This window comes from Mustela nigripes, chromosome 3 (genome assembly GCF_022355385.1).
Source record: "Mustela nigripes isolate SB6536 chromosome 3, MUSNIG.SB6536, whole genome shotgun sequence".
NCBI classification, from domain to species: domain Eukaryota; kingdom Metazoa; phylum Chordata; class Mammalia; order Carnivora; family Mustelidae; genus Mustela; species Mustela nigripes.
This window is the reverse complement of record NC_081559.1, coordinates 144,635,038-144,662,808: the sequence shown is the minus strand read 5'-3', so window position 1 is coordinate 144,662,808 and position 27,771 is coordinate 144,635,038. Positions and strand designations below refer to the sequence as shown.

Sequence of the window (27,771 nt, the reverse complement as noted above, 5' to 3'; positions counted from 1 at the left end):
GTGTGCAAACCCCTGCTCTCCCACCAGGCCCCTAAAAGGGGGGCCACCCTTGCTGCGCTGCCACCACTGCTGTGACCTGGTCCTCCCGTGGAGTTTCACTCTGAGGCTTCTAACAGGCAGAAGCTGCCCAAACCACAGGAACCCTTGTCCTTCGGGAATACAGCTCAGAAACACACTGATGGTCATGCTTTTCCTTGTGAGATCCTTGTCCGGGAACAAAGTAACTCTTTTAGTAGCTTTTCAACAAATTTTAGTTGAAGGGGAGTGAGCCAGGAGCCTTGACACATTTTCTCTGAGTCACATCTTTTTTTCAGTAGCTCGTAATAATCCGCTCTCCTCGTCTCCCTACACCGCTCTGATAGGCTGGGCACCCCACCTAACTTCGTTGTATTCTCCCCACCTTTCCTGTTGAGAGAGACCATGTGTGCAGAAAGGGAGAAAGGTCCTACAGATTCCACACTGGCTTGCTGGATAGATATCTGGCTTTTGAATAATTCACAGAGCAAAATATTTTCTAGGAATCTGGCACGTTATAAATAGACACTGATTAAATCTGTTGTATGAGCGAATGAGTGAAGGAAGGAGGGAATGCGCAAACGCTGCGCAACAGAGCTCTCTTGTTTGTGTTTCCTAAAATGTGTCGTGCTTTGGGCCTGTATGTAAAAATTTATTTCATATATATTCATAGGTCACCATGATTTATGTGCTTGCTTGAATATATTTTAGTAACTGGTTGTGGTGCCAATTTGTCGTCTAAATTTAAAGTGAATTATTCATTGCTTCAACAAACCAGAAGCAAAGCGGTGGTTATTTTCATTCAGTTATAGCTGTCCAGGGGCAAACATACAGAAGCAATTTGACCATCCATTACTGTATGCGTGTATTGTTTACAGGCATAATATATAACCAGCGCAGAAAGAAAGACGCTCTGTATTACGCAGGAAGTTGTACGTTTATATATTTACAGAGCATTAGGAAGTGTTCATGTTGATTCAGGGCCCCAAGGAAAACATGGACTTCATCTAAAATGCTCTCTGCATACATTGTAGGTCAAAGTTTCTTTTTCTCCAGCTTTTTATTATTCTTCGATCTTGAGTATTCAAATAAATGTATGTGTTCACTTGGAGAAAATTTGGGCCAATTGAACTGCCTTTGCCAAAATGGCTTTTATTCTCCAAGCCCTTTCAAGGGGCACTCCTGCTTGGCACTAAGCCAGCCAAGTGCTGGCTTGAGGCACACGGCATGGCGCTCCCAGAATGTACTCACAGCTCCTTCACTGAAGCAAATGACAATGTAAATATGGGTCGTCTTTTGCAAGGAAAAATCATTTTTTCAGTTCTGATTAAGATAATTTGTTTATTCTTGAAATTTGAGATTAAATTGAAGGTGGTTCCTTTTAAGTTAGAATATTCTAGAATTGAGCCAAAGCAAATGTTCTTTAAGCAAGGCCTTTCTGACAAGAGATGACTATTAATTTTTTAAAAATTTGAGTCTAGTTGACAGCCAATGTTACATGAGTGTCAGGTTTATAAGATAGTGATTCAATTCTCTATAGGTCATGCTCTCCTCACACAAGTGTAGCTCCCATCTAGCAGCACACAACGCTGTTACAGTACCAGACTGTATTCCCTATGCTGTGACTTTTATTCCCGTGATTTATTCATTCCATAACTGGAAGCCTGTATCTCCCAGGATAATCATTAGTTTTTAATATACTGCTCTATTTTTCAAAATCTGTAACTGAACATATTCCACAATACTCATGTGACCATTTTCATTGAGAAGGTTCACAGCTGGAACAGGGAGCACGCAGTCGCCCCCGCTGAGAGGGCGCTTCCTCTAGAGGCTAAGACGACAGTACTAGAGTCCGCAATGGCTGGACTTCCATCCTTACCCTGCCACTCCGCGTCTGTGCCGTCCTGTGAGAACTTACTCAATGTCTCTGCCATTCAACTTTCTTGCCTGAAAAATGGGGATGAGCTGGGCGTTCTTCACAGGCCAGTAGCAGTAAACAAGGAAAGTGTTTAGCACAAATTCCAGGCCAGGCCAGGTACTGAAACGTACTAGGCACAGCTTTTGTGCTTAATTTGTAGTTTTTTATAAAGAGGTCTTATGTACTTCTGGTGATGTGTTCTTAGCACATGCTTTCATCTGTTCGTTGGAAAATGTGCTTATGAAGCGCTCACAGCAGCTCAGTGAAAGCTGGCCCTGAGGACAGTCACAGTCACAACAGATAACTGTTCTGGGGTCAATATAAAGACATTCTCCTTCATTAACTGCACCAGCCTTCAACCTTCTCCAAGAGTGGTAGCTTTGAGAACTAGGGAGATAGGTGGGGAGGGTGTGAACTGTGTTTTTTGAAAGCTGTAATAAATGATTTCCACTGCTCTGGGAGAAAAAAATCCAAATAAGCATTTGTTTGCTATGGAATTCATGTGATCTCATTTGATTTGAAGACCTTAAGAATCTGTCCCCCAACATATTCAAAATAGTAAGCCATCCATTGTGCTGGGCGCTTGTGCATCCCCACTGTACGTTTTTAGGTGAGGGCAACAAAGGCCCTGACACCAGAGACCCAGCACGTCCCGCACACCCCTCCCTGACTCTGCTCAAAGCCTCTCTCCCGACACGTATGCATTACAAGACTCTGTTACTTCAGTGAGAAGTTGTTTTCAGAACACACCATTCTCTCTGCAGGAAGACGAAGCACCCCATGCCTATGTTCCCCGTCTGAAGGACTGACAGACTCCATTAGCGTGTGCCACTTCGCGCACCCACCATGGGCCCCCCGGGGAGCGTGCTGAGCAGTGGGCAAGTGCAGGTCGTCCTGTGGGGCAGTTTGGCCGCTGTTGCTGCTTTCTTCCTCATCAGCTTCCTGATTTTTCTGTGCTCCAGTTGTGACAGGTGAGAGCCAAGGGGTATCCAGTGGACCCCTAAAATAATCCGTTCCCTGTACCCAGAAGATTCTACACCTGAAAAGCATGTAAGAATCCCACTCCACAAGCATTCACAGAAATCCCTGTGTTAAAATTGACCTCTCTGCTGCAGAGCATCCCAGGACGTTTTTTTGAGGTTGAATGAAAATCTGTATCTGATTTTGCTGAGGAGCAACTGGAAGAAGCCTCATGTATGAAACTTCCCAGAATGAAATTCTTGCCCCTCTTCTGAGCACATCCTTGTTAAACTGTATGCTGTCTTTTGCCATCTATGCGCATTTGAAAATCTTAAGACTGATGTGTCTTAAAGGTACTTTTTTTGCTGCCCCTTGAGAGTTACTGAGAATTATTGCTGTCACATGATTTGAAAGGATCATTTTATTAAAGATTGGTAATCTAGAACTACTGTTTCTTAAGAAACAGATTAATTTCCTATGGGAGAGATGAACTGTTATGAGAAATAATCATCTTGTCTTTTTTTTTCAGAATTAAGCTTCTTCTCCCCCACCTCTCCATGTCTCCCTCATATAAAATGTCTGTATTCTCCCAAAAGAGATCTTTGTTTAGGAGTAAAGTTCTTTCTAATGGGGAGTGATTTCCCAGGTGCTCAGACACTGTTAGGATGTTGACAGCCTCCGCGTGGATAGGTATAGACCAGCCAGCCCTCTGCCAAACACTCCTCCCAGTGACTTCAGGAGAGACCCTGAGGTCTCTGTCAAGAGGGGGGAAGTCTGATTCTCTGAACCAAGTAGCCTCCTAATCCCTGCCCAGTTTGGACCTGGGCCTCTACAGTTTGGTCTGAGTCCGATCAGGAACGTAGCCTACAGAAGAGTTTGCTCCCCTGGACGTGGGAGGACCTGTCTGTAATTATTTACAGTCCCACTAGGTGTCACTGTTGCCCTGTACATATGGGGGGAATGTAGTCTCTAGTACTGATGGCTTTCTTTAAACTGTCCTGAGTAAAAATAAATTCTATTTTTATTCGATGGACTTTTCCATAGACTGGAAGTACATATGACTCATCCCGAGAGCATGTATCCTTCCCGACGTGCCAAAATTTGTATTTTCTTTCATTATTTTTCCAGTCCCATGGCAGTGTGCAGTCAACTTAGCAAAGATCCTGAGTTAAGACAAATGAAGAGTAGAGAACTGTCTGGATTTTGTTTAAAAAAAAAAAAAAAAAAAGCACAATCATTTATAGTATTCTAGATATGAACGTGCCTAGTCCTCCTGTTGTAAACTTGTATTTTCTAATCTGGGAGAAGAGGGAGACCCAGAGAGATGACCAGTCTCATGCTGAGACTTGACCCCCCCTCAGACCCTGATGCCTGCAAAGGAGTGATGGAGTCCCTGTCCAGATTTTGCTTCCTTGGCAAAATAAACCAGGATCTTAAAGAGAGATTTAAATGTTGATAAATATTAGGATAGAAAGGGGAGTGTATGTTTGATGTTAGATGGCATGTTTGACATTACAGCAATGTTTGGTTTTTCCATTTCAGAGAGAAGAAGCCGAGGCAGCAGAGTGGGGACCATGAGAACCTGATGAACGTGGTGAGCCCATGTGCACATGTCTGTGTGTGCTTTAATACCTCAGCCACTTATCTGAGCACTGTGCCCATGAGCTGCCAAGCTGAAGGAAACTGAGGGAGAGAACCCAGCCAGAGTTTGCTGGCTGCCTAGGCGGTACCCTCTCTCTGTAGGATTCTTACTCAGCGTGGCTAGAGGCCTGTGCAATTAGCCAGATTGGCTGGGAGAGTTTCTAAAATGGATGCACTCGTGCTGCTGCCAGAGAGAGCCTTCGAGAGCTCCAGCCTACCTGCGACCGCAGGGCCGCCTCTGCCCAGCTCCAGCCTCGTACCGGTTTGCTGCGTCTGTGTAACAAAGGACCACAGCCTCTGGGGCTTAAGTAACACATGGACTGTCTTGGAGTCCTGGAGGCTAAAACTGGTGATCTAGGTGTCCACGGGCTGGTTCTTCAGAGAGCTTGGAGGGTGAACGTGTTCCAGGCCGTTCTGTAGCTTTGGCAGTTTGCGGGCGGTCTTTGCCACTCCTCGGTGCCGTCGCTGTCATGTGCTGCTCTCCCTGTGTCTCTCCATGTGGTCTCTCCGCTCTGCATGTTTCTGTGCAAGCTTCCCCATTAGAAGGACTCCACCATGACCTCATCCTGTATATGGCCCAGATGGGTTTCCGCCCTCCTCCTTTCTTATGGGGCCTGGTCAGGCCCCTCAGATCCCCCCTGGTGAGGAGCAGGGTGAGCCTCCTGGTCCTGCCATGTTCTCTCCACTCAGGGCCATGCCCTCACCTGACTGAGCCACTCTAGCAGCTGGGGACCGGGCCACCCCCATGCTGGCAGGGCTGATGGCATCCGTCTTGCTTGAGCCCATGGCAGTGTGAAAACAGAAGTGTTTCCAGTCCCTGGATTTCTCAAGATCAGGGAAAAACTGCTTTGGGGGAGAGGGTGTGAACATGGAGCAGGCAGACAGGGGCAGAGCTTCCCCGGGACGGTTCTCACTACTGGTCTCCCCGCCCTACAGAGGGGCAGGACTCTTGTATCCCCAGCAGCTGGAAGCCCCTGGGGTTTCCTAGCTTCCTTCTCTGGGCACACATACCACACCCACTGCTGTCCTGGGTTCTCAGCACCCAGGACCCTTTACCCTTTTCCCATCTGTCAACCCTTTTCTCAGCTGCACCCCATGCCTCTGTTCCCACAGACTGCTGCTCTGGCGGTGTTGGGGGTAGGGCGGGCCCTACTATTGCTCCTCCCACAGGCAGGTCCCAGGAGCCGAGCTTCTCTGCCACCCCCTCTGCTCCTCAGTGCCAGGTGCCAGGTGAGGTTAGGGCAGGAGTCCCCATGCCTCAGGACTATTTGAGGCTAGGATTTAGTGGTGGCTCTTCTGGGGCTCAGGGGGGAGGGCCTGTCCATCCTGTGTCCTTCCCGAGCAGCAGTTCTCAGGGAGTGGCCTGTGCTGCTGGCGCGGGGCCCAGGGAACTGTTAGCAAGCCCCCCACCGTGTGGTTCTGCTGGATGCTCCCGCCTGAGCGCCCCCGTGATAGACCCCCAGTGCCTGCTCATCCACCCCAGGTCAAGAGCAGCCCTGGGTGTGAGGGAAGATGGTGGCAGGCAGGTGAAAGGAAGACGGAGATGCTCACGCACCACAGCCTTCACAACCCCACAGCCTCTTCTCACACGGGTGTGCGTGAGAGAAAGAGCTCAGGAGTGCACATGTGCACGGGGGCAGTGGTGTGCCAGCTCACGCATATTGCTTGTCCACCCGGCTCCCTGTAGGAGCTTCTCTCTCAGCTTCTAAATCTTGTTCAACTTGCAGACTCGCCATTTAGCCCAAAGAAGCCCCTGCGGACAGCTTCACCACCAACAACAACCCCGCCCCCAATCCCAGCTCTTCTACATCCCGGCTCCCCCCTGAGCCCTAGAGCAGCCACAGCTAAATCCTAGTTTCAAACAGTCCGAGTGCCCTGGAGTCTGTGCCTGGGGCTACCGAGAGAGAGGGAGGCTCACTCCGGGCTCCCCTGCAGGATGTCTGTCATGGAAGCTGAGATTAGACGTGGTGGCTAGAACCCATTATGCTACTTCAGCAGAGATGGGTTGGGATGCTGTTAGGAGCCAGAATGGGGGCCTTCCCCCTCCACCACCCCTCTGACTCCTGTCCAGGCGGGACCCTTCTGTGCTATGAGAGTCTGCTATGAGAACCTAAGTTCGGGGCACTCTTCACTCAGGAGCAGCAGACTCGCAGGAAGGGTCCATGACACAGTGTGAGCTGTTTGCTATTATTATTATTATTATTATTTGGTCCCCAGTTAAGAAGTCAGAGAATTTATGAAGCCAACTGGCCAAGCTTCTGGGGCTGCTTATATAAGAAGTTTCCATGTGGACTCCCGGAACATGACCCAGCTGTGGCCTCCTGGGCCACACATGCTGTGTCTTCTGCGAGTAGGATGTGGGAACAGGTCCCATTAGCAGTGATTCCGGCTGCCGCATCTCATTCCATGTAATATCCCCACATTCGAGCCCGGCAGGAAAACGGTCAGTGCCGTTCTTCCCTCCAGGCATCCTGACTCTGTGACAACAAGAAAGATTTGCAGACCTGCTCTTTATCATACGGTGTTCTTGTGAACCCTGATGCAGAGACTTGGCAGACATCAGCGACGTTATCCCCTTCCGCCAGGCTGCAGTCTCTTCCCATCTTTCCTTCAGAGGGCACGTTTCTGCTAAGAACAGTATCTCGCAGCCCCTGTGGCACAGCGATGAGCCTGCTGTCTGCAGAGTCCCTGCTGACCAGCACGGGAGTCTTGGTCCCCTTTTCACCTTGAGCTAAAGGGATTGATCCCTTAGGTCCCACCTGTAGCCCACTTGTAGAGCACTGGGTAGAAAGCTCTGCAGATGGTCTTGGAAGATTCCCAAGGTGCTGAAGAGTCCAGGACCACTCTGTCTAGTAAGCTCCACACCCTGATGGATGTGGTCCGTGCCTGAGCTGGTGCAATAGCCGTGAGCGCCTGATAGCTGCAGAGCATTCCCAGTGTGGCGAGTTCAGCTGAGCAGCTCAGATCTGCTAGGTAGCACTTAAGTTTGAGTGGATCTGGGTTTCTGTTGTTGCTGTTTTAATTTGGAGGAAAAGCCATGGCGACTGTCCTCTGCCTAAGGTCTGATCCATGTGGTGTTTGCTTTGCAGCCTTCGGATAAGGAGATGTTCAGCCGTTCGGTTACTAGCCTGGCCACAGACGTGCCTGCCAGCAGCGAGCAGAACGGGATACTCACCAATGGTGACAGTAAGTTCCGCAAAGATACTGGCTTTCCACGCAGGCCTCGTCTCCTGAGAAATGAGTCTTTTCAGAATATGCAGCTCAAAAACTAGGCAGTGTGTTCTTGCTCACTCTTAGTATTCCTACCGGTTTCAGCACAAATAAGCTCATTTCATTTGGATGAAAAGCTAATATTGATTCATTGGCTTCTCTGTGCCATTGCTCTAAGATTTGTATACTAACTCATCCCGGTAAGATTATTGTTATTAATAGTATTATTACTCCCTGTAAGATAGCCCTTGTTACAGCTTATGCATGAAGAAACAGTGGCATGTTGCTGCTTCAACCAATTACCACAAACTCAGAGCCTTAGAACAACAGAAATGAATTAACTCAGCGCCCAAAGTCAGGGTACCAGCAGAGCTCCATTTCCTCCCGAAGGCTCTGGGGTGAATCCATTTCCTTACCTATTTCAGCTTCTTGAGGCCGTCAGCATTTCTTGATTCCTAGCTTTTCCCTCTATCTCCCCATCTCCCTCCAACTCTCCCGCCTCCTGTCACTTCAAAGGACCCTCATCATTACACTGGGCCCCCCTGGGTAACTCGGGCTGCTCTCCCATCTCAGGCTCAGCGGGTCGTTCATCTGCACCTCTGTGATGCTGGGGTACACACACCGCATTGCCTACCACTGTGCTAGACACGGGCCCGGGCTCCAGGGGCCTTACAGAACCCCGGTCTAGTCAGTAAAAACAAAGATTAAAACTCATAAGTCATAAACACACACATACACACGCATATAAGGACTATACATAATATGTAAGGACCGTATGTTATATAAAAAGTATATAAGAAATATATGCATGAATATCGATATTTAAGTACACATTTATACATCTGTACTTATACTTTTTAAACGTCTATATAAAGACTATAAAATGGAGCGACAGTCCTTTAAGAACTTGTTCGCTGCCATGTTAAGTGTCAGAAGAGTGGGGCTAGGCTTTGTTGATGTATGACATATGATGGTGATGACGATGTGCTTTAACGGTCTCTGGCAGGTCGTAGGCACTCAAAAGCATTTGACAGAGGGATGACTGAATGGTTTCACACAGTGCATATCTGTGGAAATCTAAGAATTTCACATTTGATTTTCTAATTTGGGGTGGAAATGGTAGGGAAAGGGGCAGCAAGACAGAAGGAAGACCTTTAAAGAGCCACGGGTGTACCGTCCCTTTGTACTTGCGGGTGAGGGTACCTTTTACCCCACTGTTTCCACCATGTCTGCCAAACAAAAGTGGCCACTGAAAAGTGGATGGCTACCAATTATTCCCTCCAAATGGAAGGCGGCCACCATGTGTGCCCCCCACCTTTGGTGCCCAGCCTCTCACAGAGTCAGACCTCTGGTCACATTAGACACACTGCCTACAAGAATCCCACCAAGGAGCAGTGAAAGTGTGAACCCAATTTATAGCTAAGACCGTTTATTAAACATTGTATTGGAAAGATGTAAAATAGCTGGCCCTAGTTTCAGCTGTGGTTGAAAAATCAACAATCATATCGTCTGCAGTTTGCAGTGTAGAGTCAAATAAAAAACAAGCACCTTGATTTAACTTGACTTTGCATTACCCCAGTTCACTGCAATAATTATTTAAGGCATAGTCTTTTTCCGTTTTTAATACTTCTGCCGCTTCAGTCCTTTCAGAAGACAGTACTCTGACCTGCATGCAACATTACGAGGAGGTCCAGACCTCAGCTTCGGATCTGCTGGACTCCCAGGACAGCACGGGGAAGCCAAAGTGTCACCAAAGCCGGGAACTGCCTAGAATTCCTCCTGACAGCGCAGTGGACACGATGCTCAACGCGAGGAGCGTGGACGGGGACCCGGGCCTGGGGACGGAAGGGCCGTATGAAGTGCTCAAGGATAGTTCCTCCCAAGAGAATATGGTGGAGGACTGCTTGTATGAAACTGTGAAAGAAATAAAGGAGGTGGCAGCAGCCGTGAACCCAGGGAAAGGCCACAGCAGCAGGTCAAAGTCGACTTCCGCTTTGAAAGAGCTTCCGGGGCCCCAAGCCCCCGAGGCGGACTTTGCTGAGTATGCCTCCGTGGACAGAAACAAAAAGTGTCGACAGAGCGTTAACGCAGAGACTGTTCTCAGAAATTCATGTGACTTGGAAGAGGAGGCCCCACCACCTGTCCCTGTTAAACTTCTGGATGAGAATGAAAACCTTCAGGAGAAGGAAGAGAGCAAGACAGCGGAGGAGGGAGCCGCAGAGGGGACCAGCGAAACCAACAAGGTGAGCTCCCGTGGTTTTCTTTCTGGTGCTATTGTCATGATTAGGCATCGAGCTACTCCTGGGGCTTTTACTGGCACATCGTTCTGGGAAATATATACAAACACTTTCAGGTTCGCTGAATGATGAAAGCTGTTTTAGCGTAAGCTGTGTTTGACTTATTCCCCCCTCCAAATAGTAAAATACTGAAAACTCATGCTTGTAAAATATTTCTCTGTTGGCACCTAACTTGGATATTTTCCAGTTTTTACATCATGTTTAACTGGGACCAAATATTATTTTCTTCATTTTGAAGATCAGGAATTGAATGGAGACTAGACTCTTGGCCACAAAGTTACCCCTTCTGCTCGTTGCTGCCTCAAGCAGCAGGGTGATCTTTACCCTCCGGGACCCCAGAAGTTAGAGCACAGGAATACACATGGAGAGGACAGACTCACAGGGGCCACTGGTGGTACCTGCTTCTATGTGCTTTTATATGAATCAAGTAGATTTTATCTTGGGACAGTTTCAAAACAGTAGCCTACAACTTTTTTTTTTTTTTTTTTTAAGAAAAATATGTTTATTTTCTTGTTTTTTCCCCTTCATCCACCATTCCCAATCTCACTGCCCTCCTCCCATAAGCATCCATTCAAGTTTTTTTTATTAACATATAATGCATTGTTTCAGGGGTACAGGCCTGTGAATCATCAGTCTACACAATTCACAGTGCTCACCATAGCACATACCATCCCCAGTGTCCATCACCCAGCCATCCTCTCCTTACCCCCTTCACCCCCTAGCAACCCTCAGTTTGTTTCCTGAGATTAAGAGTCTCTTATGGTTTGTCTCCCTCCCCAGTCCCATTTTGTTTCATTTTTTCCCTCCCCGCCCCCCACAGCCTCCCGCCTCACCTCTCAAATTCCTCATATCAGGGAGATCATATGATAATTGTCTTTCTCTGACTGACTTCCTTCACTTAGCATAATACCCTCTAGTTCCATCCACATCATTGCAAATGGATTTCGGGTTTTTGATGGCTGCATAGTATTCCATTGTGTGTGTGTGTGTGTGTGTGTGTGTGTGTGTGTGTGTGTATACACACACCACCTCTTTATTCATTCATCTGTTAATGGACATCTAGGTTCTTTCCATAGTAGCCTTAACTCTTAAGTTTAGATATTCAACAAAGCTCTGAAATGTATTAACAATGGCTGAGCCGGGGCACCTGGGTGGCTCAGTGGGTTAAAGCCTCTGCCTTCGGCTCAGGTCATGATCTCAGGGTTCTGGGATCAAGCCCCACATCGGGCTCTCTCTGCTCAGCAGGGAGCCTGCTTCCTCCTCTCTCTACCTGCCTCTCTGCCTACTTGTGATCTCTGTCTGTCAAATAAATGAATAAAATCTTAAAAAAAAAAATTTTTTAATAAAATATAAATAAATAAATAAAACAATGACCAAGCCTTCTCTCTTTCTGCGAACCAGGCCACAACAGCCTGAAATTCACATCTTCTGTTGTAAATATCTCCTTGGAATTTAACTAGGCCCAGTCTTCTTAGCCAACTACAATATAATTTCTATTCTCTACACAGGAAAAAGCAAGGTTCTCTCATCTCAGGTTTTGGTAGGAAGGACAAGTAGGTCAGTCAATAGTAGCCTTAAAAAGGATCTGGAGTTCATGATCAAAAGGTGAATCCTGGCTCTGGTTATAGAGGTCATACCACGGAAGTCATTCTTCACAGTATTCTCTGAATGCATTTCGACTTTCCTATTACCCATGAAATCAGCTGCTGAGAGCCTCAATATAGGTGTTTATGAACCTAGTCATGAAATGCAAAAATGCAGCCTAACATTTGGACCTTCATATAAATTGTGCCTGAAGCAATTAAGGCTTTTTTACTTAAAAGCACTTGAAAGATAAGAAGGTCAATTATCTAACCACCACCGGTAAACAATTCTCCAGATATCACATTAGAATCTGAAACTATCCATCTGGGAATCAGATTACTTTTCTACAGTAATACAAGAATGAATAACTCATCATCTCCATTATAAACAATCCTAATTTTAAGCAATTCAGGGAACTTGAAATATTTAATATTCATTCATTTTTTTCATTCATGCACAAGAAGATTTTAGTGAGCACCAACTATGTGCCACACAATCTTCCGGGTGCCGAGAATACACTGGTCACCAAAACATACAAATGAACAAAAATTCCTGCCCCAGTGGAGCTTACGCTTTAGTGGGGAGAGAGAGGCATAAATAGACACATAAGTAAAGTATATGGTATTTTAGAAGGTTTTAAGGTTTACAGGGAAAAATTAGAATAAGGAGGACGAGGAAAGTAGAGTGGGAGTACAGCTGTGAGTAGGTGGTCAGGGCACACCTGCTGTGAAAGTGGCATCTGATTGAAATGTTCAAGGAGACGGGAAAGTCGGGGAAGAGCAGGTGGAGCAGGGAAGGGGCAGTGCGAGGCGCTGAGGCTGGAGCTTGCACGGCCCACCCAGGGAAGAGGAGGGCACAGGTGTAGCCGGAGAAGAGTGATAGAGAGAAAGGTAACCAAGGGCCCAATCCTGTGTGGCCTGTGTTCAAAATCTGAATTAAAAGGGGGTCGTTAGAAAATCTTGAGCAGAAGAACGGATTATTCTTAGATTTGGAAAAGATCGCCCCGACTGTAGTGTCAAATTCAAGTGTCAAGGGTAGGAGAAAGGAGACCAGTCAGGTGGGGATTCTCACAAACCATATGGAACAGGGCAGTAATGGGAGACGCTAAACGAGAGCCAGGAGTTCTGCTGGTGGACCAGACGTGTAATGAAAGAAAGAAAATATCATGATGAGTCCCAGGTTCGGCCTGAGCCTTTGGAAAGATGGAATCACCCTTAACTGGAATGAAGAGGAAGACTACAGGCAGGCAAGTTCTGGGAGAAGACTGGGTATTCAGTGCTAGACATGTTCTGTTTTGGACACCTGCTGGATGCCTGAGTGGAAGCAGCGGAGAGCAGCTGGACGAATGAGCAGCCTGAGGAGAAAGGGCCTGGGCTGCATTTGTACACTTGGAAGTCCTCAGCAAGAAAGTTTTTCCTAAAGCTGTGACACTGAATGTGGTCATCGAATGAGTGTCAATGGCATCTAGAAGAGTTCCCAGGGCACAGGCCTGGGAAGGAAAAGGAACCAGCAGAGGACACCAAAATAGGAAAGAAAAACAGGGAAGCTCAATGTCCTGGAGGCCAAGTGAAGAAGGTGCAGGGACAGAGGAGTGGCCACTGTGGGAAACACAGCAGTGGATCAGAAAGTACGGGCTAGGATTAACCGTCCCATTGGTTACACGGTGGATATTGGTGTCCTTGGAGTGTCAGAGGGAGAAACGTGACTGAAATGGGTTTAGAGAGAGAATAGGAAGAGAAAAATTATTTGAGCCATTTCTTCAGACAACTCTTTTAGGAGGTTTTGCTATAAAGGGACGAGGCAATAGATGGAACTGGAGGAAGGGTTGTTTTGTGTTTAGAAACAGAAAGATCAACATGGTTTCAGGTGGTGGGAATGATTTCATAGCGAGGGAATAGCTGATGGTATAAACAAAATGGGAGACTTGCTGGAGCACATATTCCTGAGTAGATGGGGAGGGCCAGGATCTCCTGCATGAGAGGAGGGGGTCACCTTAAAGAGGGGCTTGGAGAGTTCTTTGGTGACGGGGAGGAAGGAAAACTCATGAATGCAGCGATGGGGGCAGGTGAGTACAAGTTCATGGACATGTCTTCTGATTTCTTCAGTTTTCTCAGGGTCACCAGCTAAGATTAAGGATGGGTGAGAAGGTGTTGGGAGTTTGGGGAGAGAGGAAAAAGTGGGAAGTGGACAGCTAGGAGAGCAGGGACTGGGTGTATGAGCAGGTGTGGTATGACAGGGAGCAGCATTAAGGCCTCACGGGAGGGTTGAATTCACCAGTGATCAGGAAGAGCACTGGGTATTTAATACTACTGGGTATTGAACAACATCACACAGACTTTTTATTAAGTGTTTATCTTCAGTTGCTCGACATATTTCTTTGTAGAAACATTTCTTCCCTAAAAAACATTTTTATAGATAGATGTGTCACAACATATGCGAAAGAAAGGATGGATTATTGACCTCAAACTATACCTTCCCTTGGTTTGTGTTTATTTTAACAGAGATTTAGTTCATTGTCGTACAAGTCCCGGGAAGAGGACCCAACTCTCACAGAAGAAGAGGTGAGTTTTGTTGCTTTTTCTAAATAACCACAAGAGCTCTAAAGAGTTTCTCTCCTTGCATAAATGACTATCATGTTACCTTCTCCAAAAAAGCTAAAATACTCTCTTCGGCATATGTCTGGAGATCAGGGTTTGGGTATGTTGGCTTTATAATGGTTCAGAGAGTGAGTGGCAGAGGGTAAGACATGAAGGAAGAGAGGATAAACAGGTCACCTAAGTAAAAGAAACTGAGTAGGAAAGAAGCATCAGAAAAAAAATAGAGGAGGGGAGAAAGTAGGATGAGAAGAGAGAAATTTATGATTGAGAGCGTTAGTGAGCAAATCAAGAAGGCCACCTTTGAAGGAAATTAATCATGGGCTGGAAAATACAGGAAATTGAACAGGTGGGTATAGGGAATTTAATCCAGTCTAGGAGACGGAGGAGGAAGGTTTTAATGAGGAATTTTGGAGCCCAGAGCAGGTAATTCCAGGAAGTCCAATTCCAGGCTGGCTGGACAGTCAGACATAGCAGCCAACAGGAGAGGACTCTGTTCTCCCAAGTACCAGGGCTAAATATTCACTGGTTAAACTTTTCAGTGAACCATTAAACTTACACAATCCAGTATACACACACACACACACACACACACACACACACATACACACACAGTCAAGCTAGGCTCAGAGAGCTGAACACCTTAATTTATCTGGCTATATATAGCTTCTGCCTAGAATTCCTAGTATGGTAAATTTGGTACATGTAGAAAAATGATCTGCGTATGCAGGTACATCCCCTCTTACCATCACACTTAGCAAAGAGTATTAAAATAGGAAATCGACTACGATCCCACATTGGAAGTTCAAAGATCAGACGAGCTGTCCACAGGGCAACGCTGCCCACATGCTTCTGTGTTTCCTGCCCCCGGGAATGGATCTGCCATCTAGCCACCTGGCCTTATAAGCCAGAACCCTGGACATCGTCCTTCCCACCCCATTTCCTCACTGTCCTCACACTCAGTCAGTAGCCAGCGCCCCTGGTTTCTTTCCCGCACCGCGCTCTCCGTGCACCCAGGGCCCGCCCCTCCCCTCACTGAGGCAGCGCAGCCTCCTGCCAGCCTGTGGCGGCTCCTTTGCCTTCTTCCAGCCTTCTCTGGACCACACTGCTCCACAGCCCTCCCCCGCCGGACAAGGAAGTAGAATAGATGAGAGCTCTGGAAACCAGGCCTCTAAGATACGTTGAGGCTACGTAAAACTTTAAATTACTTTTCTTCTAATCTTACATTGTTTGTGGTTTTAGAAAATGGGACCTAGACACACTGATGAATTTTTAACATAGATTCAAGAACCATGATTCACATACAGTCATTTTTGGAAGATGTTTTAGAAAAAATAATTATGGAAGTCACTTATTTCTGTATTACTGTAATCGAATGTTAGTCCAGACTGAAACTGAGATCTGAGTTTTCAGTACTCTTATCCCAGTTTAACAGAATGATGGGGAAAGGGCTGCTTATAGAAAGAGGAATGGGGAAAAGGTAGAGAGTAATTTAGGAGAACATAATAACAATTTACAGCCAGAATAATAAAGATGAAAGATTTAAGAGAGAAAAGTTATGAAGCCAAATAGCAAGGGGGCTTGAAAGGAACAAAATTTACTCCCGACAAAACAGAAGGTAATAGTCCTTGAAGGCAAACACTCAAACAGAACATTAGAAGACTTGAGAATCTTTCATAAGCGTTAAAATTTACGACATCCTCTGCAGAGTAGGTTCCTGCCCAGAAATAATACGGGTTCCAAATTAATGAAAGAGCCTTTAACTTTCTAAAAAGAATATAAAGACCAAGAAGACCCAAGTAATTTCAAAGAGTAGGGGCATTTATGGCACGCATTATGGGGAAGAGCATTGGGGAGAGAAGCTCAGAGGCCAGTCCCAGTGTTACAGTACAGGTGCGTGTGTGTTCAGCCTCGATGCTCCCCCCAAGGTGAGCTCGCTGCCTCCCCTCTTCATCCTCATCTGTGATAATCTAGCCACATTTTCGGCTCAGACCACCTTTTAGATATTAAGATATTTGTACCATGCTAGGAAAAGCAGATGATGTACCTTAATTCTTCCTAACTTCAAAGAAATTGTAAATCTTTATTTCAAGAGTAATTCTTCCCACTAAAATCTCTAAGATTTTGAGTTTCTCAGTGAGATTTTGAGTACGAATGTCAATTTAATATTCATTAGAAGGGTCAGAGCAACATGGCAAGCGCTTCCCAAAGATGATTTCTCTGGCTCCGAATATTTGGATTGTCAAGGCCTGGCAAAACACAGCCCCCAGACTGCAGTGAAAAGTTCTCATGCAAATGACCAGTTAGCATGAGGCAGGCCTGTCTTGAGAAGCTTTTGAGGCCAGCTGGAAACTTCATCCACAGTATGTGAGATATGTGAAAGCAAGAAAATCTCTCTCCGCACTTGGGAAGCCAAGCATCTGTCAACAGGCATGTTCATTTATTTCCTGGGTGTTTGAATTAATCAATCATTATGGCCAAGATAAATATAGGTAATGAAGGATATTTCCACTTATTTCCAAGCATGATTTCTAACAGTAAAATAATAACCCTCAAAAAAAACTCTTAAAAAATCTCTTAATCAGTATGTTTAATCTATGATTACCAACAAAACTTAAATCCCTCTTGATAGTAGAGGTTATATGGGGTATATGAGGGAGACTGAGTAGGTATGCCTGGAAAGTAACCCAATCTTCCCACAGGAAAGAATGCCCTCTATGTTAACTGTCTCCAAATTTCATTTCTGAGTTGGCTGGTTGCAAATAAGAATGAATTTTTCCCACTGAAGAAAACTTAGCCCATCTGTAAATGTCTACTTAACCAGTAATATGCAATGAAGTTGAAAATTAATGGAAAATGAAGCTTTTATAGATACATGTGTATTGCCAACCAGAATCCAGGACCTACTTTTCAGACTGCTTTCATGCAGAAAGAGTGGGTCAAATAGTCTAACTCAGTGGTTCTCACACTTTAGTGGGCCTGTGGAGCCCCATGCCCCAGCATTTCTGATTCATTGCTTTCTGGGATGGAGCCCTTAGCTTTCTAATAAATTCCCAGATTCTGGTGCTGCCAGTTTGAAGCCCACATTTTGAGAACCATTCATCTAACATGTTTTCTGCCCTTTTTTCAAAGCAGTAGAGCATTTTTTTTCAGATGAAATAGCATTCTGATAATAGAAATCAAATAAAACATGATACTGTAGTGAGGTCCCAAGCACCTCTTGAACTTCCTGTTCCTCCTGCTCTCCTCATGCCTGCCCCTCAGAAGACCCAGAGAACCTGGTGTTCAAGGAGTTATGCCAATATGGCTGGTCTACTTGCAAAGTGGAAGATATTATATATAATTGTTCTCTAGAAGTATACTCCAGGATCAGTACAGGTAACGAAGAATCCACTTCGGGGTTTATATCTGAATGAAATGAAAACTGTCTTGAAGACGTATTTTCACGCTCATGTTTTTGCAGCATTATTCACAATAGCCAAGACATGGAAACAACCTAAGTGTTCATCAGCCAGTGAATGAATAAAGAAAATGTGAGGTGTACACACACACACACACACACACACACACACAGAAGAATATTATTCAGTCGTGGAAAAGAAGGAAATTCTGCCTTTTGTGACAACTTGGAGAGACCTTGAGACCATTATTCCAAGTAAAAAAAAGTCAGACAGAGAAACACAAATACTGTATGTTCTCACCTACATGTGGAATCTGAAAAAGCCAAACCATAGAAATAGCAAATAGAATGGTGGTTGCCAGGGGTTGGGGAGTAGGGGAAACAGGGATACCTTAGAGGGTACGAACTCCCAGCTATAGCCTGAATAAGTTCCGAGGCTCTAATATAGAGCACGGTTCCTATAATTAAAAGTATACTGTTGTACTCGAAAGCTGAAAGAGTGGATCTTACATGTTATCACCACACACACAAAAAAATGGTAATTATGGCAATGAAGGTGTTAACTAACCTTTGTGGTAATCATTTTACAGTATCTATCAAGTTATCATGTTGTATGCCTTAAACATACATAAGTTATATATCAGTGATATCTCACTAAAGCTGGAGGGGAAAACTGGCCAAAGAAAAAAAAACAAAAAGCAACCTTCAAGGGACACACACATGCCTATAGTGCTAAATATCTAGCTTGCAGGGAGAAGTCAAACTTGAAGCTTATTTCATTTACCCTTTGTTTTCTAGATCTCAGCCATGTATTCCTCAGTAAATAAACCCGGACAGTCAGGGAATAAATCAGGACAGACTCTCAAAGCACCAGAGTCCAGCCACACCCCCGTCCAAGGAGCTACTCAGAGATCCCCCTCTTCCTGTAATGATCTCTATGCTACTGTTAAAGACTTCGAGAAAACTCCAAACAGCATCAGCACGCTTCCACCAGCAGCGAGACCCAGTGAGGATCTGGAGCCTGATTACGAAGCAATACAAACTCTAAACAGAGAGGAAGACAAGTCCACCCCAGAGACCAATGGCCAGCGTGGCCTTTTCCCAAAAGAGAATGACTATGAGAGCATTGGGGACTTGCAGCAATGCCGCGATATCACCAGGCTCTAGCAAGCAGGAAGACAAGCCCGCACAACGTATGCCGGTCGGCTGGGGGCATTTCTTCTGCGGAGGACAAGAAGCGAAAGCAACCCCTTCTCTGCGTGCTGCTCCAGTAAGCCGATGACAACTGAACCCATGGAGACTGTTTCCCGGGTCTGGAAACAGTGAGGTACGTACCAGGACTGCCCCCGAGCGGGCCCCAGGGCCCACCTAAGCACATCTCCCTCATGTACCCTCACCTTCTGGAAAGACCCCAGCTGTCTGTGGGTTCACCCGGTGAGTGAGGAAAGCCGAACTGCAAGGAAGAACTGCGTCCATCAAGAACCACGATTCCAACTGCCCAAGATACTGCCAGGTTTTTCTTCCTTTCTTCCTTTTTTTGTGGTCTGCTCCTCACATTTAAATGTATGGCTTTCTTCCCCCTTGAAATCGTCTGACTTCTAATGGCTCATTCCAAGAAAATTCTCCCACAAGGCTTGGCCTTTGCCTTCAACTTTGGGGTTTCAAGATGTAAGAAACTGCGGTCGCTGGTTACTGTCCGGTGCCTGGTGCTCTTCTGAGAGCCGCACTTGGGAGAACAAGAACCCCCACCCAGTGGGCAGGACTGGGGCTGCCCGCTGAGCTCCTGACACCTCCCTGCCTCCTGATTTGGGCACTCTACATCAGCAGCCTCTCTCGAAGTACTTGAAGTCATTTTTAGATGCTTTATTTTATTTTTCTAGTCAAAGCGGTTCCCCTCCTTCACCCCCTACCCACCCAGTATTTGAAACTCTTCAGAGCCTTTTCAGTATTTTCAATGAATATTGTGGTACTTCTATACTTTTTTCAGCCCAGAGCTCATTCCTCTGAAACAGAGAGCCTTAATCTCTATGTTGGGACACAGACCACATATCTGGACGGCAGCCATGGCGTCCATCTCTGAAGGGCTGTGGACTTGAATGTGTATTTCTGATGACCCCTGCTACCACACCAACAGTGTGAGATTTCATAAGTTAATTGCTACCCTAAGGTAATCTATCGAAAATTAAAATGTAAACATTTATTTTTGTTATATAAATTTATAAGATGTTTTATGTTTAATGCCTAATTTCTAGAAAGTGCCAGAAAAAAATGTATATTAACTATTTTGATTTTATGTACAATGATTTATACTCTCATTCTGAAAAAACACCATAAAGCACATAAGCTAGATAATTACATGTAGTTGTTATCTGTTTTCTAATCAAGTGTTTAAAATATTGAAGGTTTTTAAAGACTTGACTTTTCAAATGGTACTTGGAGCCCTGGTCAAAGTCATCTGGCTCACTACAGAAATAAGTGGAATGGACATAAATGACCATTTTCTATGATTTGTGGTGGGCAATACTGAAATATTTGAAATGGTAAAAAAAAAAAATGGAAGAATGAAATATGACTAGGGATGGCTGCATTAACCTCATGAAGGTATTATAATTCCAGTAAGATTTAGTTACATTTTTAAGAAAATTTACAGTGGTGGATTTTCCAATCCAGTGCTTGCAAATGCAAATTGCCTATTGGGATTTTTTTCTTCCCCTTCATTTTACAAAAATCAGTGGCTGAGATAACTCCAATTAAGAGCTCAGCCTGGTTGGAATTTAGTCATCTCTGTAGATTTTGTAAGGCCAACATTGGGAAACTTGTTCACTTTTCATTTGAGAAAGGACCCTGCTCTTATGCGAAGTGGCTACAGCAAGGGGCCCTTGCTTACGCTGATTGAAAAAAGAGGCAGTTATTCTGTACTGCTGTGACATCTCTGGCTTTTCAGACTGAATAACCTCACTGTTTTCACTCCTATGACAAAGGATGCAGCTGGAGGGTGAAGCATCTTGTGGACAGTAGGGACCACTGGCGTGTCCTTTCCGTCCCCTGCATTCAAGGCTTGGTTCTGTGACTGCCTGCAATTCATTTCTGCAATCGAGAAGTGAGCTTTGCCAGGGTAAACTGCTTGGTTGTCATTATTTTGCAGTCAGCCTGGTCTCTCCCATGAAGACCTCACTAGCCTAAGCACAGTCATCACGGACTAGAAGGAAATGGCAGAATATGCTTGGATTGGGGGAAAGGTTATCAGGAAGGTGCCAAGGTCCTCACTCTCTAAATTCGTATCTTTCATAAGCACTGTGTTTGCCTGGTGATTTTCTTTGCTTACTTAGGATTGATGAGTTTGACCCCACAATCTCTACACCATGGTGTTTCTTTAGCTCCTGGTGATGGCCGTGTCTCATGGCATACCTAGTATTGTGCTTCCTGCAATAATGTCCTTTATGAGCGCCTGACCACTCAAAGGTTTTCCTGTATTTCATAATGTCTTTACTTATTGCCAGGGAAGTGGATATGATCTCTAAAGTGTAAAATCATTTCTAGAGAGAAAAGTTCTTTATAAATAGTCATGTCATCTTGAAACATCATTATCAGAATTTCCCCCAGAAGTTCTGAAATAAAGGCTATGCAATATAGCCATAAAATATGCACTGAAATCTCTCTCTTGAGTTGAGGATCTGTGCTAAGAATAAGTTGCAATTTAAAGTATTATAAGTATATTTTAGAAGAAACTAGAAGGCCCTCCAGTACAAATCCTAAAAGAAAAAGTAATAGCACAATCCATGAGGGTTGAGGGAGGGAGAAGCAGAGTAAACTTCAGGAGCTGGCTCTGCTCTTGAGACTGCTGGGTACCTTACTGAAGCATTTTCATTGATGTATCATTGTGGTTTTGACCTGATAGTACAGCATTTCATAAATTTCATCACTTTTTACTTTATTCATTGAAAATCTGTGCTAGTCTTTGGGTTGGACAAAAGCCTGTGGTTTCTTGAAAAAAGTTTCATGTTCGGCTAAATGTTACAGTTTAAATGTATGAAAGATAATTATAATTTTTTTTTTTACTATTCAACTTGACATCTATATTATTTGTAGTTATCATTTAGGTTATGTGAAATCTCACAAATAAAATAAGCTTTAGGAAATTTTTTTTGTTTGTTTATAAGTCAGAATTATAAATTCATCTTGCCTAAAAGTAGAATCTTTGCTATTTAGTCAGGTATTTTGAAGTTTTAGAAGAATTTTTTATGCTGCTTTTACGGTTTCTCAAATGCAGTCAGCAGGAAGGTATGACCTGTTTTATGGGAAATGTTTGAGGAAATTTTAAATTCTAGAAGAAAGCAATTTTTGCTAATATGTGGGCCACATAAATTTTTTTTCCGGCCCTGAACTAAATTACAACATTAGGTCTATTAAAGCTTTTGAAAGTACTGCTGTCCTTTGTAGTGAAAAAGCTAATTACAGATTTATCTGCCCTCAAAATCTAAGAGTTAATTTTAATGGAGTGCTAACAATAGGTAGTCCACACAAAAAACTAACATTTAATCTCAGGATGTCACTAGATCTAGTTCTTGTATTAGACTTTCATTTTTCTAATTAGAGCATTTATTTACTTTAACCAGTAACAAACTGTGTATGTGTGTGTATGTACACTATACATATATATTTACATATACACACATATACATATATAAAGTTCTGGTGCCTAACTAGTGAGGATACATCCTAATATGTATTTGGAATGTCTACCCTATTAATGTGATGACTATTGTCATAAAAGCAGAAGAGAAAAAAAGTTATCCAATAGTTTTCACTTAGTAATTACAAGAAAACCTTCCTAAGTTACCTCATATCATTTTTCTAGTTAATAAATTCAGATTCTAAATTGCATCCATAATTCTCTTAGCTGAAGAACAGTGGCATTTTAAAATAGTTTTCTTATATGTGTGGCTCATTACATATTCCACATGACAGGAGGAAATGTAAACAGGCATCCTTCTCAGAGATCATGTGGAGAAGAGATCTGGCAGAAAGCACCAAGAGCCACGTGAGCCAGGATGGAGCCCAGCAAGGTGACCCCCACTGGGTGGCAGAAGCAGAGCCTGTTCTCACAAGGCTGCATTTTCTTTCGCTCTCTGGAGAGTTTAGCAAGAGGTTAGCGCAGAGCCAACAAGCGCCGAGGTAGTGTTACGGACGGAGCCCAGCTCGGCGGTGGGAACGGGATCATCACGGAGCCGCAGCTCAAGACTCCAGTAGGATTTTGTAAATGAGTAAATGACATTTTTTTTCAGTGCTCCTTGTACTAGTTCCTATAAGCCCGTGTGATCGAGTGATGCCATTCTTCTGCAAGTGTTGGCTTCTGGTCCCCCGCCAGCTTCCTCTGGGTTGCTGGAGGCACCATCTTGACAGGCTTATTGTACTGTGTAATTGAGGAAAGTTAAAGTGTAATGTTTGCTGTTAATAAGTGACTGATGTGAAAAATAGGAACATGTGTCTAAATATCAAATATGGCTTTTTTTTTTTTTTTTTTTTGGCAGTGAAATCTATATTCCTTTTCCTGTGGTAGTATTTTCTTGCTCTGTGTTGTATCTTTTCTTAACATCATTCTTGACAGTGCCATTGGACAAGCTGAACACACATAGAAAGTGTCTGACTTAAAGAGATCAGTACAGAAAACAAGCTAAATTAGTCTTCATCTGAAATTATGAAAGTAAATTTTTAAAAGCCATGGTCCAGAAGAGAACAAACATTTGTAAGTGTTTTTTTCCCCCTGCTTCTCATTTCTAAGTCTGTTTACAGCCGGTCTCTGCTAGTTATAAAGTATTCACTGTTTTCCTAGGTGGTTCTTTATTGAACTAAGAAATAGTAGTTCAGATTTCTCTTAATGCCATGATTTTTATTAAAAAGGCAATCTTGTAAGCATTCAGTTTGGTAATCACTTATCTTAATGCATTTAAATCAGATTTTTCTTTGCTCACCACTTATGCTATGCGTATTTTTTAAAAATGTGTTGTACTCTGGTTGTCTCAGATCACCTTATGTAATGGATTATAAAGGCTGATAAATGATCATTCTGCAAACTTCTGTGTGTTAGATTGGCAACAGTTTAATGTTACCTTGTAAACATCATGTATTATTGATGCACCTCATGCTTTCAGGGAAAGTCTGAAATATAGATAAACAAATAGGAATTTGCATTTCATTGTTCATGCATTTTTTCCTCATAAAAATAGTTTCTCAAAAAAGTGACCTATTACCTCTTAGGTGGTCCTGATCAGTTTCAAAGTGCTCCTTTTGCTCAAAAATCATTCAAGACTGTGGCATTTTGACACATTATCTCAAACATGTCTTTGACATGTCTTTGTCATGGTCTAACTGTTCAATTCACAAAAGAGTGGGGAAATTGTTTCCAATACTGGGAATTTTTAAACATCTTGGAATGTTCTCCCCTGCCTTACTCTGGTCCTTTTAAGGAGCAGGTCTGCAGCACAGGGACACAAAGCCACTCCTTCCTCTGATCTCACTTTGGTTCCTCCTGCCACGTGGTGCAGCACCAGCCCTGTTCTCTCCCTGACCCCAGCCACTCTCTGCTATTGGTAGGACTTCCCAACACATCTTTTCCCATAGGGACACAATCTTCAGATCATAGATCCTCCTGCCTTCCAGCATAGAACCATCCCCCCCCCCCCCACCACCATCCAGGGAGCAAACCGCTCTGCCCAACTCGTGTTTTCCTGAGTCACAGGCTGCTGAGACAAGGCCACAGGTCCACCTAGGGAAGCAGATGCTGGGTATTGTTTGTTATGGGCTTTGCTAAACCATCCCCATTCTTAATCCACCTCCTTCATGAGGATGGTTAGCACTCGGGGACCATGGAACAGAACTTAGAAAGTTCTAATGAGGACTCAAACTCATGGTTGCAGGGAAATCAGCACCATACTCCAATGGGGTAAGTTCACCGTCCCCCACGATGTATTGAGACTGCCCTGTGTCTCCTAAGTTCAAGTGAAGTTAAATCCTGGTAATAATAGACCCATACTTAACTGTAAAGTAGGAGGATGGTTTTTGGGTTTTTTTGGTTTTTTGAGGAAAAACACCGCTTCCTTGTAAAAATTCATCACTTATAAACAGTGTAACATTTTTTAACCATTTGGCCACTATATCCTCTCCCCCTCCAGAAAGAGTGCTTCTGAATTATGTTAGTTGTAACCAGTTTGATCTACTTCCCTAGGTGTCAAGGAAACAAAACATATTCGAGCATTTAGCTGTGGAGTTACCAAATATTGAAAATAATCTGGCCATTTGTAGGGAAACTGATGTTTGAAGTGAGAAACCAGATCTCTTTTAAGCACTCACCTAGGTGGAAGGGTGATACAGAGGTGGGGGCGGGGGAGGGGGAGGCTGTCACTTTTATATAGCTAAGGATCCAGGATATGTTTAGTTCTTTTAAACGTCACTCTTAGTCATAGTTAATTATTTGGATGGGTATTCTAGAGTGTAATTCCACCCCCCACCCCGCCAGTTAACAGAACTCATATTTGCTCATTCTCTTTACAGATTTAATTTTTAAATTTTTAAAAGTTCACCTAGTTTACCAGTTAGACACCCTTACAAGAAATTCAGGCTAAAAGAGAGACCAGTGTTGGCCCCTGGAGCCTACACTTCAGAACTGTTTTACTGTAAAGTCTGGCTTGGTTTTGTTTTGCTTAACTCAACAAGCTGGAAACTATGAGTTTAAAACAAACTTTCTTTTTCCCTTCTTAAGCTGAAGGAGAAAAAAAATTTAATTTTGGATCCCATTTAGGTAGTAAAGGCTTCCCTGAAGGACAGCCATGTCCTTCTCTAGGTTAAGGGGCTAAAACCAAAAGCCACACTGTCTCTGAATATTCCTTTGACACATTTTTATGTTTTTGGTTTTTTTAAAGATTTTATTTATTTGTCAGAGAGAGAGAGAGGAGCAAGAGTGAGCACAAGCAGACAGAGTGGCAGGCAGAGGCAGAGGGAGAAGCAGGCTCCCTGCTGAGCAAGGAGCACTATCCGGGACTCGATCCCAGGACGCTGGGATCATGACCTGAGCTGAAGGCAGCCGCTTAACCAGCTGCGCCACCCAGGCGTCCCAACACATTTTTATGTTTTTAATGGAAAGCCCATAATGAATCTGAGATGATGTTCGTGACCTATCTTGTAAGCTTGTTTTTTTTTTCTTTTTGCACTTACTTTTTGAATATATGGGGGGTTTTTTTTTGTTTGTTTGTTTGTTTTCTCTGGAGCCGTGCTAGAAACAATTCCAAGGGGCGACTCCATGACCACCTCCTGGCGTCCGGCAATGTGGCAGCACCGTTATCCGGGCCGGCCTCTTAGGGAGAAGCTTGTGGGAAATGCCAGACAAGCTGAATTTTATGTACAAGTCCACAAGCATTTGAGAAGTCCTTTATGTCTCAGATTTCGACATTTAAAAATTTTTTTCTGAGTACCAACTACATAAAATTGTAACTAAGTGACATGGGCTGGACTTCCCACCCCTTACGTCTCAGTTTGTGTGTGTCTCTGGGAAATGTATTTTCCCAGCTCCCTGTCTCCCACTCTGAGTTGCTTAAGGAGCACACTCTAAATGTATATGTAGAAATGAAAAAGATGACCTCAGTGATTTAAATTACTTTTAGATATCTTCTTTGTAAACTCAGGAACAAGCCTGGTTTGTAAATAGCATAATATGGCTACCAGAGCTGTAATTTGCAGGTAACTAGATACATCCTTTCAGATAGGTTTCATCTAAAGACCTAATTGTTGTAACTGGGAATAGAAACTCCTCATTTAAAAAAAAAAAAAAAGCCAACAAAAAGACTTCAGTAAAAGAGTATGGCATCAGCCTATCATCTGCCCCAGAGAGCTTGTTTCTTGCCTATAGTATAGTTTTTCAACAATTTTTATGGGAGGAAAAAATGCATTTTTTTTCTTGGAAAAGTGAATTGAGGTATTGAATTAAATTCTCAGAGAGGACATATTAAAGAGAAGCATTGGATTTAGAGATGAGCTCACAGCTCTGTGGTCCCTGTTCCAGCATCAATTTTACTGTGTGACCTTGAACAAATAATTTAACTACTCTGTGCCTCAGTTTCTCCATGCACAAAATGGGGATAATGATACCAACCATTGCCTACCTCATGGATGTTATGGGGACAAATAAGATAATATAAATACAAATGCTTTGATCTCTGGAAGAAAGGTGCTATATAAATTAAAGTTGTGTTGTTTTTTAATGATCCAGTTATTATGTTTAGGGTTTAAATAATAGCAATACTGTTAGTCATGTTAAGAATAAGTTTAATTCAACACACAATTAAAATTCTCTTCTGTGGCCAAATCTTGATCATTCACCTAGTAATGGTACGTAAGGAACTAAAATTTGTATTTGTTTTCTGTGTGCTTCTGCCCATAGTATTTCTATTCTGAATGTTCCCCAAAAGCTGGAGTTTAACTTGTAATATCTTATAGTTTACATGTAATGAACCTTATTCAAGCTATGTATAAAAGTATAATTACATGTAAATAGCAGGTACATTGTAATTAAAGGCACTTATCAAATTGTCTTTGTTCTTTTTAAATTGCAATAAAAGTCATTTTATATAAAAGCTTGTTAAAATTCATTTGGTATTTGGGAATGTCAAGTATGCCCATGTAAATGCCTTTGTGCATAACCCTGGTTGTGGGATTTCAGCAACCAGCTCACCGTGGGCCAGGAGAGACGATGTGCCTGATGACCAGGGGTGCAGGTTAGACTCGCAAACTGCAGGAAAGGCCCCGAGTTTGACACCCAGCTCCACGATGACTTTGAGGAAGTTGTTGGACTTTTCCATACCCATTTCCACGTAAAAGTGAGGGCTAACAGTATAGTACCTACTAACGGGGATGTGTTGGGGATTAAATGAGGCATTGAGCATGGTACCCAGCAAATAAAGTCTAAATGCTCTGTAAACGCAAGCAAACCCCACCGTATTGATGATGATGTCTACCCACACTGCCAGCTACTCTTGTGAAGAAATGCAACCTGAGAGCAAATAAGGTCCCAGCCTGTGAGGAAAACCGCTTGATGGCTAAGGGAGGTGTAACCCCAGCAGGGATCTCAGAGCAAAGAGCTGGAAATCTATGACCCTGGCT

General features: G+C 43.8%; 1 protein-coding gene across 1 annotated transcript in view; it reads left to right on the top strand.

Moving 5' to 3' along the window:
* PAG1 (phosphoprotein membrane anchor with glycosphingolipid microdomains 1) overlaps window positions 1-27,202 on the top strand; it is a 138,361-nt gene extending 111,159 nt beyond the window's left edge. The window contains exons 4-9 of the mRNA XM_059394772.1: window positions 2,698-2,904; window positions 4,436-4,487; window positions 7,624-7,720; window positions 9,386-9,987; window positions 14,127-14,186; window positions 18,418-27,202. Coding sequence (XP_059250755.1) covers window positions 2,780-2,904; window positions 4,436-4,487; window positions 7,624-7,720; window positions 9,386-9,987; window positions 14,127-14,186; window positions 18,418-18,786 — 1,305 coding nt within the window. The 5' untranslated portion in view covers window positions 2,698-2,779 and the 3' untranslated portion in view covers window positions 18,787-27,202. The remainder of the gene's footprint in view (window positions 1-2,697; window positions 2,905-4,435; window positions 4,488-7,623; window positions 7,721-9,385; window positions 9,988-14,126; window positions 14,187-18,417) is intronic.
* Window positions 27,203-27,771: the final 569 nt, after the last annotated feature.